General features: G+C 48.8%; 1 protein-coding gene across 4 annotated transcripts in view; it reads left to right on the forward strand.

Annotated features, from left to right (window-relative positions):
- GPM6B (glycoprotein M6B) overlaps window positions 1-16,131 on the forward strand; it is a 147,352-nt gene that overhangs the window by 55,525 nt on the left and 75,696 nt on the right. Inside the window, exon 2 of one of the 4 annotated variants that reach the window (XR_008418326.1) lies at window positions 13,311-13,496. The exons of 1 other annotated variant lie outside the window; for it this stretch is intronic. Coding sequence is in view for 2 of the 3 variants with exons in the window: in XM_053891827.1 (XP_053747802.1) it covers window positions 13,311-13,432 (122 nt within the window). In the remaining variant the exon portion in view is untranslated. Of the gene's footprint in view, window positions 1-13,310; window positions 13,497-16,131 lie in introns of those variants that run through there. 2 more of the 4 variants (XM_053891827.1, XM_019417927.2) reach the window with 2 other exon arrangements.

The raw sequence follows: 16,131 nt of genomic DNA on the forward strand, positions 1-16,131 counted from the left end.
CAGTGACCAGAGAACATTTGTACATAGGAATTTTTAACAAGTGAGACGTAAAATTGTGACGGCAAAGAGGTAGATACCTTGCGTGTCCACCTGGGTGTCTTCCTTGATGAATAACCAGCCAGCAACAATTCATCCGTGACCTCCTAAAATAGCAAAAGCCGAGTGCCTGGGGGGCTCAGTTAAGCGTCCGACTTCTGCTCAGGTCATGATCTCGCGGTCCGTGAGTTCGAGCCCCGCGTTGGGCTCTGTGCCGACGGCTCAGAGCCTGGAGCCTGCTTCGGATTCTGTGGCTCCCCCTCTCTCTGCCCCTCCCCTGCTCACGCTCTTTCTCTCTCTTCTCTCTCTCAAAAAATAAACATGAAAAAAAAATTTTTTAAAGGATTGCCTTAAGTGCTGTATCAAGTTAATCTCCTCTCCGTGACAAACGCATCACCGTTAATTCCTTTCTCTCCTTATACACCATCGCCCTGTGTCACTCACCATGGCTTTTTCGTCATTCTTGTGGAATTTTTCCTTGCTTCTGTTCTCTTCGTTCAGTTTATGATCAAACGCATATAAAACTTACCAACTGATCACTTCAAACTGCACAGTCCGGGGGCATTTAGTGCATCCACGATGTTGTACCCACAGCACCACTGTCTGGTTCTAGAATATTGGTTCCCCCCCCCCCCCCAAAGAAACCCCATAAACTGTGCCTCATCTTCCCCTCCGCCCGGCCCCTAGCAACCACTGACCTCACTTCTGTCTCTCAGAATTTGCCGATTATGGATCCATATAACGCGTGGCCTTTTGTGTCTGGCTTTTTAGGCATCAGGTTTTGTGTGTTCATCCGCATTATAGCACGTGTCAGCACTTCATTCCTTTCTGTGGCCTGTCGTGAACGTGTGTGTACAGGTTTTTGTTTATACACCTGTTTTAAGTTCTTGGGGTACGTACCGAGGAGTGAAATTGCTTGCTCTTACGGCGATTTGACGTTTACCTTACTGAGTCGCTACCCATGCTAGTTCTGTGCCGATCTTCCTCTATCACGTAGGTCCGTTCTGCTTCAAACCCACGTTAGGAATCGCCTCTGTCATGATGCCTTTCCTGATCGTTCCCTGTGTCTTCCCATGCATCCTGCGTGTCAGTGACTGTCCGATGAATGCCTCTCGCTCAGCTCCACGTAGAGAGGCTTTACTTCTGCCTCCTCGCATCGTCGTTTCTCGCATCTGCCCCATTTCTGTTGCTTTGGAGGATGTTTGTCCCTCTGTCTGTGCTCGTTGTGCTCAAACATACTTGGACCTATTCTTGCCTTTCTGTTGTTGGGCTATTCTAGTAACAATTGGAGATTACAAAAATAGATTTTGATTCTCTTGCTCGCGAAACTCGGGTTTTTGTGGAAATTTAGGCATCGTCGGTTCTACCATATTTGAAATACTAAAATGTCAGTGAAAAAGTAGGCCAGAGGGGCGGGGTTTGAGGGGAGGGATTGTTGAACCTTCACGACGACCATGTGAGGTGGATTCTGTTGTTCCCACTGAACCACAAAGAAACGGAGACACACGGAGATTTAGCCCCCGGCTCAAGGCCACACAGCTCAAGGCCTTCACAGCCTGTGCCTTTGACCCCCTTTTCTATTCAGTCTCTCCTGGTCCTCGAAGACGGTGTGCCCAAGATGGCGTGTGTATCCGTCTCCTAGGGCTGCCGCAACAAAGTACCACCAGCGGGGTGGCTTGCACAGAAGTCTCTTCTCTCACAGTTCCAGAGGCCGGGAGTCCAAAACCAAGGGACCTGTAGGGTTGGCTCCTTCTGAAGGCACCGAGGGGGAATCCATTCCATGCCCCTCTCCCAGTTTCTGGTGCTGTCTGCAATCCTTGACATTTCTCGGCCCGTAGAAGCATTTCTGCCTCTGCCTTCACGTTTCCCCTGTGTCTCTCCTCTGTGTCCCAATTTCCCTCTGCTTGTAAAGACACCAGTCATTGTGTGAGGGCCCACCCTAATCAAGTATGACCTCATCCTGACTTGATTCCGTCTGCAAAGATCCTGTTTCCAAATACGGCCACGTTCATAGGTACCTGAGGTGGGGATCTGAACACCTGTTTTTACTGGGACACAATTGAACCTACAACAGTATGAGTGTGACAGCATCATGTCAGCGCTGGTGAGCCTTTGGCTTTGGGAGCCGCTCACCAGTTCTGGTATCCCGCGGCACCTTATGGAATGTGTCGAATATACTCGTGGTGTAATGCAGCTTTGTTGAATCTAATTACCAAGGAAGATGCCATTGATTGTATGAATTTTCCCCGACATACTTCTTTTTGTTAGTTTCTCTCCTTACGCCTCACAAAAGTATACGCTTTTGTTTATGAAATGGTTCCGGTTTATTCCTAGATAAGAGCTTCAGTCTTTATTTGCATGTGTTTACAGACGGTTGAAACAAAGCCTTTGACTATCTCATAATGTCTTCCTTAATCCCATTCTTTTTGGATAAAAATAGTATTAATATATCCATTGTAAATCGCTGGCAGCTCATTTTGAAATGTGTCTTTTTGTACAATATGTACTATTAAGTATTCTCCTGTGTTGCTCAGGGTAAGAAAAGATGACACAGTGTTTTTTTGTCATTTCAAGAAGCCCAGTTTTTTTTTTTAATGCTCTATTTAAAATGATTTTTAAAAGACGAAGTGCAGCTTAATGAAATGGGAACTTGCCATTTCAGTGATGGAAAATGTGGAGGACAGGATACTTGAGATACATTTTAAAAGGAAATGCATATTTAAATATAAATGCTTGTTTTAAAGTCATCCATTAGGCAAAAATGGAGACCCTCGAACGGTCTAGATCCCTTGAGACCATTTTCATGGCGCTTACAGGGAATATCATTGGAGGGCTTACTGTGCATCAGACTTTGTTCCAATTGCTTAATGTGGATTGACCCATTTAATCTCAAGACCACCCTATGAAGCAGATAGTTATCCCTTTTTTTTTTTTTTTTTTTTTTTTTGGAGAGAGTGAGCGAGAGGGAATCCCAATGCCCAGGCTCAATCCCGCGAACAGTGAGGTCATGACCTGAGCTGAAACCAAGAGTTGGATGCTTCACTGACTGAGCCACCCAGGCGCCCCAGCAGAAACCATTTTAAATCGAACAACTCTGTGACGTTTAATACGTTCACAGTGTTTTACAACCGCCAGCTCTATCAACTTCCAAAACCTTTTCGTCGCCCCAAAAGGAAATGCTGTCATCTTTCTTTCTTTCTTTCTTTTTTTTTTTTTTTTTTTTTTTTAAGAATCTGGAAACAGGAGCACGGGGCACGGGGGGGGCGGGGGGGGCTCAGTCAGTTGCGCATCTGACTTGGTCTCAGGTCACGGTCTCAAGCCCCACATCGGTCTCGCTGCTGTCAACACAGAGCCGGCTTTGGAACCTCTGTCCTCTTCTCTCTGCCCCTCTGCCCTGGCACGCTCTCAAAAATAAACATTTAAAAAAAAAAAAAAATCCAAAAACAGAGACCTGGAGTCAACAAGCCCCTTTCCTAAGGTTACCCAGCTGCTAAGTGATAGACCCGTGTTTGAACCTGAGCCCTGGGACGCAAGTGTATGACTCTTGGAAGATGCGGGGGGTGAGTCTGAACTCCACCTGGCTCCCGGGCACTGGGTGGGGGCGGGGCCGTGGGCGGGGCGCTCAGCACCTGTACCTTCGTGACCTTCACGTGGAGCAGGTGAGCTTACCTGCTGGTTGCTGAGGCCACGGGGCCACTCACAGGTCCCCACACGGTTCTGCTTGGGAGTGGGGCCAAACCTCGTCTTCCTCTGTCAAACCCGCAAACCCTCGCTCCCCCAAGCAAACGGCGCACGAGGTGGGGTTCCCCTCTGCGTCTCGATGCTCCACCGCCCCGCTCCTCTGTGTGGGCACTCACGCGCTCATTTCAGAAGCTTCCAGCTCCTTCACCAGGGCCAGAGAGATGCCTGGCGTGGGAAATGGTAGGAGGCATCCACCGTGCAGCCCGTACAAGCTCACAGGGTCGGGCTCTCTCGCCTTGGCGGGTCCCGGCCTTGCCCTGTACCTCCTCCTCCAAGGTCACTTTCAGTTGTTAACGCCTCTTCTCCTTGCCTCCCTCTCCTAGCTGCTTCCCTCTTCGGGACTTCTAGGAGCTTCCTCCTCCTGCGCTCCCTCCTGTCTCTGATCGCGGATTTCCGGCTCCTCCTGTGCTGCCCGCCCTTTCGTGCACAGGTTGACAGACTGTGCGTGACTGTCTTGTTCCCTTCACCTGCACACCCAGCTGGGTCGTCCCGTCCACTCCACCTTCTCCCATCTGTGTGTCGATGACCCACACTGACAGTCGTAGCCCTGTTCTTTCTTCCACCCTCTGCCCCAGTGATCCTGTGTCCTGGCTGGCCTGCAGAGTCCCAATTTATGCCTCTTGTCTTAGAATCCTTCTTGGCGGTGCGTTCCTCCCCGCCAGTGCCTCTGTTTTAGTAGAACGTCCCGCAGGCATGTGAAGTTCAACAGATCCGAATCAGATTCCTCATTCCATCTTGGCTTCCTCTGTCTTGACTAATTATTAGGACGCCTGTTTTCCAAGGATGAGGGGAGGTCGCCACCCCTGGAGTAACGGCTGGACGCAGCAGCCTCCACCTCTGTTCCCTGACACTCATCCTTCCTTGGATATCAAGGGTTGCGGCTCGTTTGACCCCCCAGCCCAGTGCTGATAGAACTTTCTGCCATGATGGGCACATTCCAAATCTCTGTTGCCCGGTAGAGCGATCCCTGCCCACGTGTGGCTATCGAGCACTTGAAACGGGGCCGACGCGACTGAGGAACTGACTTTTGAATTAGATTGGATTTTAATGTAAATAGCCACGCGTACCTAGTGGCCACGCTGTGGTCTCGAGCAGCTCTGGCTTCGGGCATCTCAGACTTAAACGTGCGCACAGCTTACCTGGGAATCTTGTTAAAATGCAGAATCCGCTTCGCTCGGTCGGGTGAAATCGACGCTGCTGGAAGGCGGGCCGCCCTTGGAGGAGCAAGGCTCTAGCCCAAGCCCTGGCTCGCTTCAGCCACCCCTGGGAAGATGACGAAACCTGCCAGATGCCCAGGCCTTGCCCCAAACCTGGGAAATCAGGAGCTCAGAGAGTAATCTGGGTATTTGTGCGTTTTCAAAGCTCCCCGGGGTGATGGGAACATAAGATAAGTCCAGACTGAGCTGCTCAAACAAGACTTGGTCGTGAGAGGTTTCAGGTTAACAAAGTGGGTACAAGTCGGGTGGCCTCTGGGGCTCCGGTGGGACGCCTCTTCCTCTTCAGCCTGAAGTCCCCGCTGGGGACCCCTGCCTGCCTTTCCTCCCCAAGTCTCTCGATGCTGCCAGAGGCTGGAACAGCTCTGACTTCTTTGAACAGATTTCAAAGCGGCCAAACAGCCCTGGCCTTGCACTTGTAAAGAATTTCCCTTTCTGCCGGGACTGTTCTAGGCAACGTGGCTTTGCTGACAAAATGCACGCAAACCCCGTGCATTACTCTTTCCTCGGCGCACACGGGTTTGTGGCACAGTTGTAAAGAAGTAAATACGGAGACCGGAGCTGTTGAAAGAGTCGGGCACCTGGAGACCGGGTCGGGCTGATCAGACTCCCCGTTGGGACTCTGCTGCTCGTACAGCCCCGAGTCCGTACCTCACCAGAAAGGTTATCATCACTTCAGACTTGTCTGTGTGCCCTCCTTCCTTCTAGCCTGAGTGTCCTCCAAAGTAGGGCCACTGTCCTCTGGCTCTCTGCCTCTCCATCCAGGCCACTGTCACAGTCTGCTGGGAAACCTCCCTCAGACCTACTGGTTCAGAATCCCGAGAGGCTGAGCCAGGAACGTGTGTGTCGAAATCTCTTTCTTTATTTTCTTTTTTTTTTTACTGTTTATTTTTGCGAGAGAGAGAGAGAGAGAGAGAGAGCGTGTGCTCACATGTGTGCACAAATGGGCTGAGGAGGGGCAGAGAGAGAGGGGAGACACAGAATCCGAAGCAGGCTCCAGGCTCCGAGCTGTCAGCGCAGAGCCTGACGCGGGGCTCGAACTCAGGAACCGTGAGATCATGACCTGAGCCGAAGTCGGACTCCCATCCACTGACCGAGCCTCCCCAGGAACGTGTGTGTTTGAGTGGCTTCACAAACTGTCTTGACTTGTAGATGGGAATGAGCAAGCCTCGTGGCCCTGGAGCCTAATGTTGTTTACCTCTGGCACATGGCGAACAGTGAATAAATATTTGTTTAATGTATGGAAATACGTTTAAAGTTTAAATCCCTGGAGAGTCTTGGCAGACCCCACCCTAGCCAAGGGATCAAGGTTGAGATCAACACCGTTGGCCCCTATACAGTGCATTGCCTCGCTTCCCGGGTTTCCTTCCTAGTAATGTACAACGTGAACTGAATCAGGGGCAATCATCGGACAGACTCACACCAAGGGCCAGTCCCCAAAACACGTGACCAGCACTCCTCACAAGACGAAAGGTCATGAAAAACAAAGACTGGGGAACTGTCACAGATGGAAGGAAGCTAAGGAGATCTTGGATTGGATCCTGGAATAGAAGGAGAAGGAACGTGAGTGGGGGAAAATTAGCAACATCCAAAGAAGTTCTAGGCTTTAGTTACATTGTATTGAGGTTAATATTTTAGCTTTGATAAATATCCTGTAGTTAAGTAAGATGTTAACCTAAGGACAAAGTGGGTGAAGGGTATACAGAAACACTCTAATGTCTTTGTGACACTTCTGGTAGCCTGAAGTTATGTCAACCCCTCTGTCCCCAAAGAGCGGTTAAAAACCAATTATATCTTAAAGGAGTGGGGAATCACTGAAATGCCACTGAACAGGGGATCCTGGAAGGAGAAGAAGGAAGTCCAAAGACGAGACCCTTGGTTCATCACAGAAACTAAACCGGGTAACCTGATTACAAATTGATGGCCCCACATTTTCATCATGAGTCCCTAATGGTGGTTTTACAAATCTCTCATGTCTTTTAACAGCTTGATTGATCTGTAATCCACATACCGTACCGTCCTGGATTTAGAGTTGAGGATTTTAGAACCTTTCTATCCCCCTAAAAAAACCCAAAAAACAAAAAACCACCTCTCTGCCCATATCCGTCACTGGACATTTCCCCTAACTCTTTTCCCTGGCTCTAAGCAACCGCTTTATTCCGTTTTATGGCCCAGTGGTCATCTGTTGTATGCATATGTACTCTGTCTAGTGAGCCCCCGCGTCGGTCGAAGGACACCTAGTATCTTTTGGACATTACTGTGAAGGCTTTTGGTCACATCCTGAGGTAGAAATACTCCCCCAGCCTCCCACGGTCTACGCATATGTCTTTCCACAAGATAGACTTGGGATAAAGCGTGTACGTCGTCTCCACGCATCCCGCGCGGTGCCGTTTACTGACCTACACGATCAGCCACTTTGGAACATCTTTAGAGTTGAGGCAAGAAATGACCTCAGGGTCCCAGAAGGGGGGAAAAATGTGGGTGATGCTATGTCCGAGTCAATGACCAGCACTTCAGGGAGCTGCCTTGTGAATCACTTTATTGAATGAGTGTGCGAAAGGAAAGATACTAGTTGTCCAAGAACGCTATTGCCAAACTTTGTGGAAACAGAATCTCTTCTGTGGGAACAGCATACATTTTCTTCTGTGCCACGGAATTTCCCCTCATTTGACCCAAGGGGTAAAGGAAAACTCTTATGCAACCATCACATTTCAGAAGTTATTCTTTCTTATGTAGGCTGGTTAATAACCAACAGGAGACAATTTTATCTAAGAAAAAATGACTAAGATCCTGTATTCCATTTTTAGTGAAAGCTGATTTACATATCTAATTCATGTTCCATTAGCAAAAGTTATGGGAAATAAGGAAATGTAAGAAAAATCCAACACTGGTTTTGGGTCTGAATTTAAAATCCTATAGTTATACTCGGTTGGAAAGATTACCTTCAAAACTCAGAAACTGAGTAAACTGCCAACTTACTTTGCTAAGGTGTCGACCTTTTTGGAAACCTAGCAATTGTCAGTTAATGCTCTGTAAACGTTATTTTTAATAGAAAGCCTTTTTTCCACCATTTAAATAACTCTTTTCCAGGAGTACCTTTCCACACACCCTCCCCCTCCCCCCCCAACATACACACTCTCCCCGCCACTTCTCTTTTATTTTTTTAAGGTTTTAGTTTTAAATAATCTCTACACCCCACATGGGGCTCGAACTCAGGACCCCAGGATCAAGAGTCACGCTCTTCTGACTGAGCCAGCCAGGTGCCCCACACATTCTACTTTATCATCTATGAAGAACTTTTCTCACTTTCTGGAAAATCCTTCGCCCACCTTGAATCTTCCTCTGTTCTGATGTCCTTCAGATGTGAAACGGAGTCAGCTCACCGAATCTAAGAGAACCTGGCCGTGTCGGGTACTCGTGCTCATACTTTGTAATCTTACCGCCAGCCCTTCTGCCTAGTGACCAGACTCTGTGTAGTTATGCCAGAAGTATGGCGGCCAGAACCGAACACCAGACAGGAGATCTCATCTTGGTTCCGTGCTTTCGCGCAGCGTAAGATTTAGTTGCCCTTTTGGGTGAACATATGAGGGGGCTCGAGTTGGTGTTTCTGTCAACTCAGCCCTTCAGACTTTTTCTGTGTGTTGCTGATGAGCCTGTCCTACCACCGCGTTTCCCTGCCCCCATCCAGAAATCACGCATCTGGTGTCTGACCGCTAAATTCGGATATGACCTTTGTTCCTTCGGCCTTTAACCTCTTCAGATAGGTTCTCCTCGTTTCATCCGAATCCTTTTGGTATCTGATGGTTTTTGTCACCGAGAGGGTTGGCCTTACTTCCTAGTTTCACATCGCCTACAGACGGGAGGTCTCAGAACCTTCGTGTGAGCTGCTGACAGGCATGCCTCAGTAGCGGAAGGGCCAGCCCCAGTCCCCCTGAGTCCCTGGAGACCTCCTGGCAGCCTCGTACTTCATCGCTGCTGCTGTCACAGCCTGGAGATCTGTCGGGGTTGGACATCGCTAAAGGTCAGCTGTTCCACATTCTCTTGGACACAGGGGGAGTTTTTGAAAGACCTTTACAGGTGCTTTGCCGTGTCCAGACGGTTTGTGTCTAGAAGATTCCCTCAGCCTTAGAATCTAACTACCTTTTCTGGGAAGAAAGCAAGAGAGGCTAATCTTCTTACATCTAATAATCACTGCATCCTCTCCTGAGTGCTCACAAGGCATTCCTTAATAATCTACTACAGACTCTTGACCAGGATGTGTATCAAGTTCAGTGATCCAGAGTTTTCGAGGCATGGGTCTTTTTTGCCACATTGGAAAATGACAAGTGCATTTCCCCGACTCCATCGGTATTACAGGGGAGGATTTAACTATTTTATCTTCCGGTTCTGCAAGCACCTGGGGTGAGATCTGTCTTCACTCTGCTGTGTAAATCCCTTTAGAATATCTTGCGATCGATTTGGGGACTTCGTGCTCTATCCTGCGTATCGTTCCTTCCCGTTTCTTGGCTGAGCGTCCTTGTTCTTGTCCAAGAGTCAGAAGCAGAATGAAGTTGAAGAGGTAATCAGGTTTCCTTTTACCTGTTGGAATTAAAACACGAAGCCACGAATTTGTCCCGTGACCATTCGGCTGTTTTTGATCATGAGATCCTGAACTGCCTTAGAGTTTACAAAGTGTCCTCATGTGCATGTGATCGTGACAGCCACCCTGTAAGCCGGTGGTTACCTGATTTTAGAAATGAGGAAGCAAGGGCACCTGGGTGGCTCAGTCGGTTAAGCAGCTGACTCTCGATTTCGGCGCAGGTCACGGTCTCACGGTTTGTGGGTTCGAGCCCCGTGTCAGGCTCTGTGCTGACAGTGCAGAGTCTGCTCGGGACTGACTCTCTCTCTCTCAAGATTAATAAATAAACTTAAATGAAGAAACAGAACTGAACTTACGTCAAGTGACCTGTAGGGGTGAGTGATTATTTTTTTTCCAAGTCCTGCTACGAAACTGGTCCGTAGCAGAGCTGGGCACCCCCTGGCCTTCTCACTACAGCCTTCGCTGCACTCGACACTCGCACCGCCCTGCTCGGGAAGCTCACCTTTCTGACCTTATCCTCGGAAATTCCTGTTTGTTCTTTAATATGTGCCCTTGTCTTTCACTTCCGCAGCATGAGGGGCACTGCCCTTCTTCTGGAGCGTGACCCTAGCTGGGTGGCTCAGGCGGTTAAGCGTCCGACTCTTGATTTTGGCTCAGGTCATGATCTCGCGGTTCGTGAGTTCAAGCCCTGCTTCGGGTTCTGTGCTGCCCGTGAGGAGCCTGTTTGGGATCCTCTGTCCCTCTCTCTCTCTCTCTCTCTGCCCCTCCCCCACTCACTCACACTTGCTCTTTCTCTCTCTCTCAAAAATAAACATTAAAACACACACACGCACACACACACACACACACACACACACACACACACCCCAACTCTGACCCTGGAATCAAATCTGCTGTTTTCTGAACCTCTAGACCTTTGGTCCAGGATAGCAGCCCCCTCGTCCGCTCTCTGCAGGAGGGAATTGGCAGCAAGGCGAGGCCAGGCCATTGAGAATTTATCGGCATTTCTTTTTTGCTGAGTAAGGTGCTTCGGAGATTTGCTTCGGAGATTTATTTACACTACCGTGCATGTCCTCAGAGAGATGGGGAGAAGGTGAAGGGTCAGCATCGATTTCTTTCAGGTTTGTCAAGGCTCTTGGGGATTTTCAACGTCCCTTTGTACTACAGAGTGCAGGATCCGGCGACAGGCGACCTTTTTGATAGAACTTTATTGATACAACGTATGGTAACCTTTTCTCCTGCCTTCACTGACCTCTCGCTGCTCCCCAGAAATAAATGGGCCACATCCTGCTGTCATTTGTTGTCAGCTCTGGGTATAATAAAGCGAGTTTCCCAAAAAGAACTGCTTTAGAGAAAATCACAATTTGGTTATCACGGGCGAGCCAAGTCTGCAGCCGCACCGTGCGTGTTTCTTTCTGGTTCCTTTTACAACCTCACCGCAGACTGAAGCAGAGGGACCGGGGTGGACCAAAGGGAAATTATTTCTCTGTTGTTTTGCCAAAGACTTCATCCCTGGCCCTTGCAAATGCCACAGATCCTGGAGTTTTGAAAACGGGCTAGAATCATCACAAGGCCGCTCTTTCTCTAGGAAGAAAGTGAGTGAGTTTCCCATTAGGAGATCATGGTTAAAATAATCCTTCGGCCCTGGGACCAAATGTAACTAGAAAAGTGTTCAAAAGCTGCATTCATTCGGGAGAGAGAACAACCTTTCTCATAATGAGCCCTGGGAAGTGGCCAGCATGGAAAGAGGTCGCACAATTGACAGTTTGGCGTCCGAATAACTACTACTCGCTTATTTTTGCTTGTGGTGTTACAGCTTTTGTGGTTTTCTCTGAGGCCGAATCCCTGGTGTCTTCAAACAGAGTTTCCACTGAGTCTGTCTTCTTTCAAACCACGCTGCGTTGTGGAATTGTAATCCGCCATTTTCATAGGAGGTGGAAACAGTCACTACAGCATAAATGAACAAAACGGGGTTTGGTCAATTTTTATTTCGTGTGCATGGGGCATTTGTTCCTAAGACTGAGACCATGTCAAATTATAGCTTCAGCTGTTCGTTTTTCAGATTGCCCGCGGAGCATGGTTTGGTGAAATTATATAATAGGTACAAGTGTGCAAGATCCCTTATCCGAGGAGAACCGAGAAGGATACTGTTCCCGAATATTCTGCTGGTTGCCTATCCAAGAGGCAAAACGTTGGTGCTTGGGATGAGGGGGATTACTTTAAGGCTACATGGCTTTCTATGGTTCTACCAGTTTCTAAACTGTATTTCCACAAACGAAGTCAGAAGCGAAAGAGCTCTTTGGGGGGTAATATTCATAATACTTCTCTCATGGGTGTTTTCCAAAGGCGCTAAAACATGCCTTCATTTATTCGTGTTGCTTCACATCTGTATCATACCTACCTGCCATGTTGCAGAATCCACTCACAAACTCAGGCACGTGACCTCAGCAGGACAGTGAGAACCACTACGGTTCCCCGTCTCTCCCCCATTTCCACCCGAATCTTGACTACTCTGCCCCCAGGAAGGGAGGGGAGGGCGGGGCACAGCTGCAGGCAAGTAGATGTTTCTTTTGGTTTCGAGCTTCCAAGGACCAAGATCCACTTGTTTAGACTCTCTGGTTTTCACTTCGAGATTTTTGCCTTTTCTACTGACTTGAGAACTTAATGCGTGACTCTGCCACGCTACCTTTCAGACGCGTGCGCGCGCACACGCACGCCTCCCGCCCCCTCACCCTAAAACTTGACCGCCGAGCTGTCCTAAGCACGAGGCTATTTGTTCTCACCATTTTGGGGTCACAGACCACTTGAAGAATGTGTTGGAAGCTTCTATCTACCCTGAGAAGTGTCAATATAAATATGTGTAGATTTTGCCTTCATTTCTGCAGGGGTCCGTAGCTTCCATGGAGCCCACGCCCAGGGACTTTTACTATATGTTCTTCTGTGTGAGTTTCGTTTCCGTCTGCATGTGTTACTTTTGTCAATTGAATCTATCTTGGTTACTTCTTCAATTAACAAATTAACTAGAAGACCAACGGCCTAAAATAGATTTTTTTTTACATTTGATTAAGTACAATATTGAGTGCCGAAGTCCATTTGAAAGCGGGGTGTTCGTTATTAACCTTTTCAATACCAAAATCTCAATACCGATCGTCGTGGTTGCCAAAAAGCCAGTCTTGAGAGCCAAAATAGTACAAGGAAAAAATGGCCGACAGTTGAATTTTTATCGGAATTATTTTTACCAAAGAATATGAAAGAAATCCCTTATTTAAAAGCAGATAGAAACAGGTTCAGGGTTTGACTGTGTTAATGGTCTCTTTCACGTGGGAGCCACTCACTGTACCAGAGTGTTGTAAGAGTCCTGTCGATTTAAAAAAAACAAAAAACAAAAAACATTTTTTTAAATATGAGAGAGAGAGAGTTGGGAGGAGACAAAGAATCTGAAGCAGGCTCCAGGCTCTGAGCTGTCAGCACAGAGCCCGACGCGGGGCTCGACCCCACGCACCGTGAGATCATGACCTGAGCCGAAGTCGGACGCTCAACCGACCGAGCCCCCCCAGGCGCCCCACGAGTCCTGTCGATTTTAAGGGGTAGTCGTATTTTACTCCTCCCACCAAGGTTTATACATTTTTGTGGTCGCTTCTTAAAATCCTGAAAACTGAAATAACTGAAGGGGGGAAGGGGCCGACGGAAAAACAACCTAATGAGGATTCTCTTGCCTTCTCAAATCCCTTCCTGTGTAGAAACCACCCGGGTGGCCCCTGGAGTGTTTCTTTCAGCTCGCTGGCGCATCTGGCTCAGCATGCGCGTTCGCACCGAATGATGTTTCAGTTGTTGCTGCTGTGACGGGACGTCCGTTGCCAAGGTGATGAAACAGGGATTTCTTTTCCAGTCCGGGCCTGGGATGGAGGACGGGGCAGAGAAGAGAGGTGAGCCCGGACGATGGAACCGACAGGCACGCTTGGGAACGACGCTCCTTGTTCATTCGGTTCAGTAGCTGAGCGGCTTTTCTTTCAAACTCTCTGTGGGTGGTGGGAGCCCGTGGGGGCGAGAGCCCGGTTACTGGAGCTAACGTGTGTGCAACCTTACCGTTCCAAGCACTTCGTACGACCTCTAGGACAACCGCATGGGATAGCAGGGTTCCAGCCCGACTCCCCCACTGCCTGGCTGTGTAAACACGTGCGCCTTCATGGTTATTGACTAACAATACCCATCCCTTGGCGTTGACGTTAGCATTAAAGAAGTTGGTCAGTATAATACAGTTCTAACTGTGCCTGATACATTAAAAAGAACTCCATAAAGGTGTCAAAACTTAGCAATAAAAATAAAATCTGTTGGGCCCCCCCGGGTGGCTCAGTCAGTTAAGCATCCAATTTGGGCTCGGGTCATGATCTCACGGTTCGTGGGTTCACGTCGCGCTCTCTGCTGTCAGTGTGGATCCTTTGGATCCTCTGTCCCTCTCTCTCTCTCTCTGCCCCTTCCCTGCTTGCGTGTGCGTTCTTTCTCTTTCTCTCTCTCTCTCTCTCCAAAATAAACAAACATTAAAAATAAATAAAATCTGTTTACACCAAGACTTAGAAGCAAACGTGCAAAGCTACGTTATTCACAGTAAGCCCCAAACTGGAAACAACTCAAGTGTCTCCCAACTGGTGAATGCATTAAAAAAACTGGGTGTGGGGGGGTCACCTGGGTGACTCAGTCGGTTAAGCGTCCCACTTCCGCTCAGGTCACGATCTCACGGTCCGTGAGTTCCAGCCTGCTTGGGACTCTCTCCGTACCTCGCTCTCTGCCCGTCCCCCGCTCACGTGCAAGCTCTGCCTCAAATACTTAAAACCATAGGCGAAGTGTAATGTATATAAATTTTGCCTCAAAGCTAAAAAAGCACCCTCGCTGCCAATTGTAAGGCTCTATGATACCTAGATTTTTTTTTGTATTTTAGAACAGGGATGAATGGTTTTCACCCAGATCCAGGTCACGGGACTGTTGAGATGATGTCAGAGGAGAAATGAAGCGTACACCCGTCTGCTGTGAAAGACACCGAGGGTGATGGTGAGGATGCCTACGCTGGCAGTCTTTATTGTCACAGAAGTTGTCGGGACTTTGCAGACTAAACCAGCGAGAAATCACATGAGCAAATACAATTCAAGGTGTGTGGCGTGGCTGAGTATGGATGGATCAAAACACAGCGCGAGCAATCGGTGGGGGAGAGGAATAGCCGGGGGGAGGGGTCCCCGGCAGAGAAGGCTTCGAAGGGGCTGGATACACTATCCTGGAAGTAACGTGAGCAGTGGCAGAGAGGTCACAATTCATGTGTGCGAGTGGCCCCGTTGGAGCATGTCGGGAAGACTCCGATTGTAAGGGACCCTGAGGACACCTTCACACATGTGGTTGCAGAGGGTTCCCGATGGTCCGCTGGTCTGCTGGAGGGGTAGCGACTGACTTCAGTGACAGCACATGGGTAGCTAAAGATCGGCCATGGTGGGAGTACTTACAACATCGAAAAGGAAGAACATGACAGGTGTGGGTCCCACTGCCCCACAGAGAGCCACGGTGATCGGAAATAGGTATGAGCTTGTGAGAGGGGAGCAAACAGAATGATTTAGTGCCGCCTGCTCTTAAGAGAGCAAAAAAAGAAAAAAAAAAAGACTCCTCTTATGGGAGATGAAGAAGCGCAAATATTTAAATTAAAACGATTTTTTTTCACGTTTATTTATTTTTGAGAGACAGAGCCTGAAGCAGGCTCCAGGCTCCGAGCTGTCAGCACGGAGCCCGACACGGGGCCCGAACCCACGAGCCACGAGATCATGATCTGAGCCGAAGTTGGACACTTAGCCGACTGAGCCACCCAGGTGCCCAAGAAGCACAAATAGTTAATGCTGAGAGTTAGGATCGTTTGGGGTCGCTGCCACAAGAACTGGAACAGTAGCATGTCTTCCCACGAGTGCGGATGGAATTAGCATGTCTTGTGCAAAATGGGGTGTCTTCGGACCTTCACTAGACGGGACTCCCTCTCGCCTCAACAACTTCCTTGAGATCTACGCAGCACCTGAACTGTCTGTGCGTGCAGTGCCGAGCTGGGTCCTCCCCTGTGCCCGCTGGCACTCTGGGAAGGCAGCCGCTGTGGTGGTGTGAACGAGGTCCTGAGCCAGTCCTTACCCCTGTATCGCTCATCCCGTCCGCTTGCACTACAGACCTTGCTTACTTGTTTGTTTCCCTAATAGCGTGAACCCCAGAAGCGCCGGGAGTTCCGCATCCTTGTGTATCCTCGCTCCTGCTAGTGAATTTCGTCAGTTTCAGTTTTTTTGATCGCCTGCAGTTATCAAACGATCGTTTAGATTCGGTTCAATAAAACACACCCAAGCTGCCTTAAATATTAAGAAGCGGTAGCCCCGGATTGTGTGAACCATGGCTCACGTCCTTGTTTCTGTTGGCGGAGGGCACTAGTCGGCCAGCATCTCGGTGTCTTTGTGTGATACGGAAATGGAAGCCATTCACTGTCATTTCTTCGCGCCGGATTCTTCTGCGTGCATAAGTGATGATTGATAAGGGGTGTTGGCTCCCCAT

The sequence above is a fragment of the Panthera pardus genome, unplaced genomic scaffold, assembly GCF_024362965.1.
Source record: "Panthera pardus isolate Hobbes unplaced genomic scaffold, ASM2436296v1 HiC_scaffold_27, whole genome shotgun sequence".
In the NCBI taxonomy this organism is placed as follows: domain Eukaryota; kingdom Metazoa; phylum Chordata; class Mammalia; order Carnivora; family Felidae; genus Panthera; species Panthera pardus.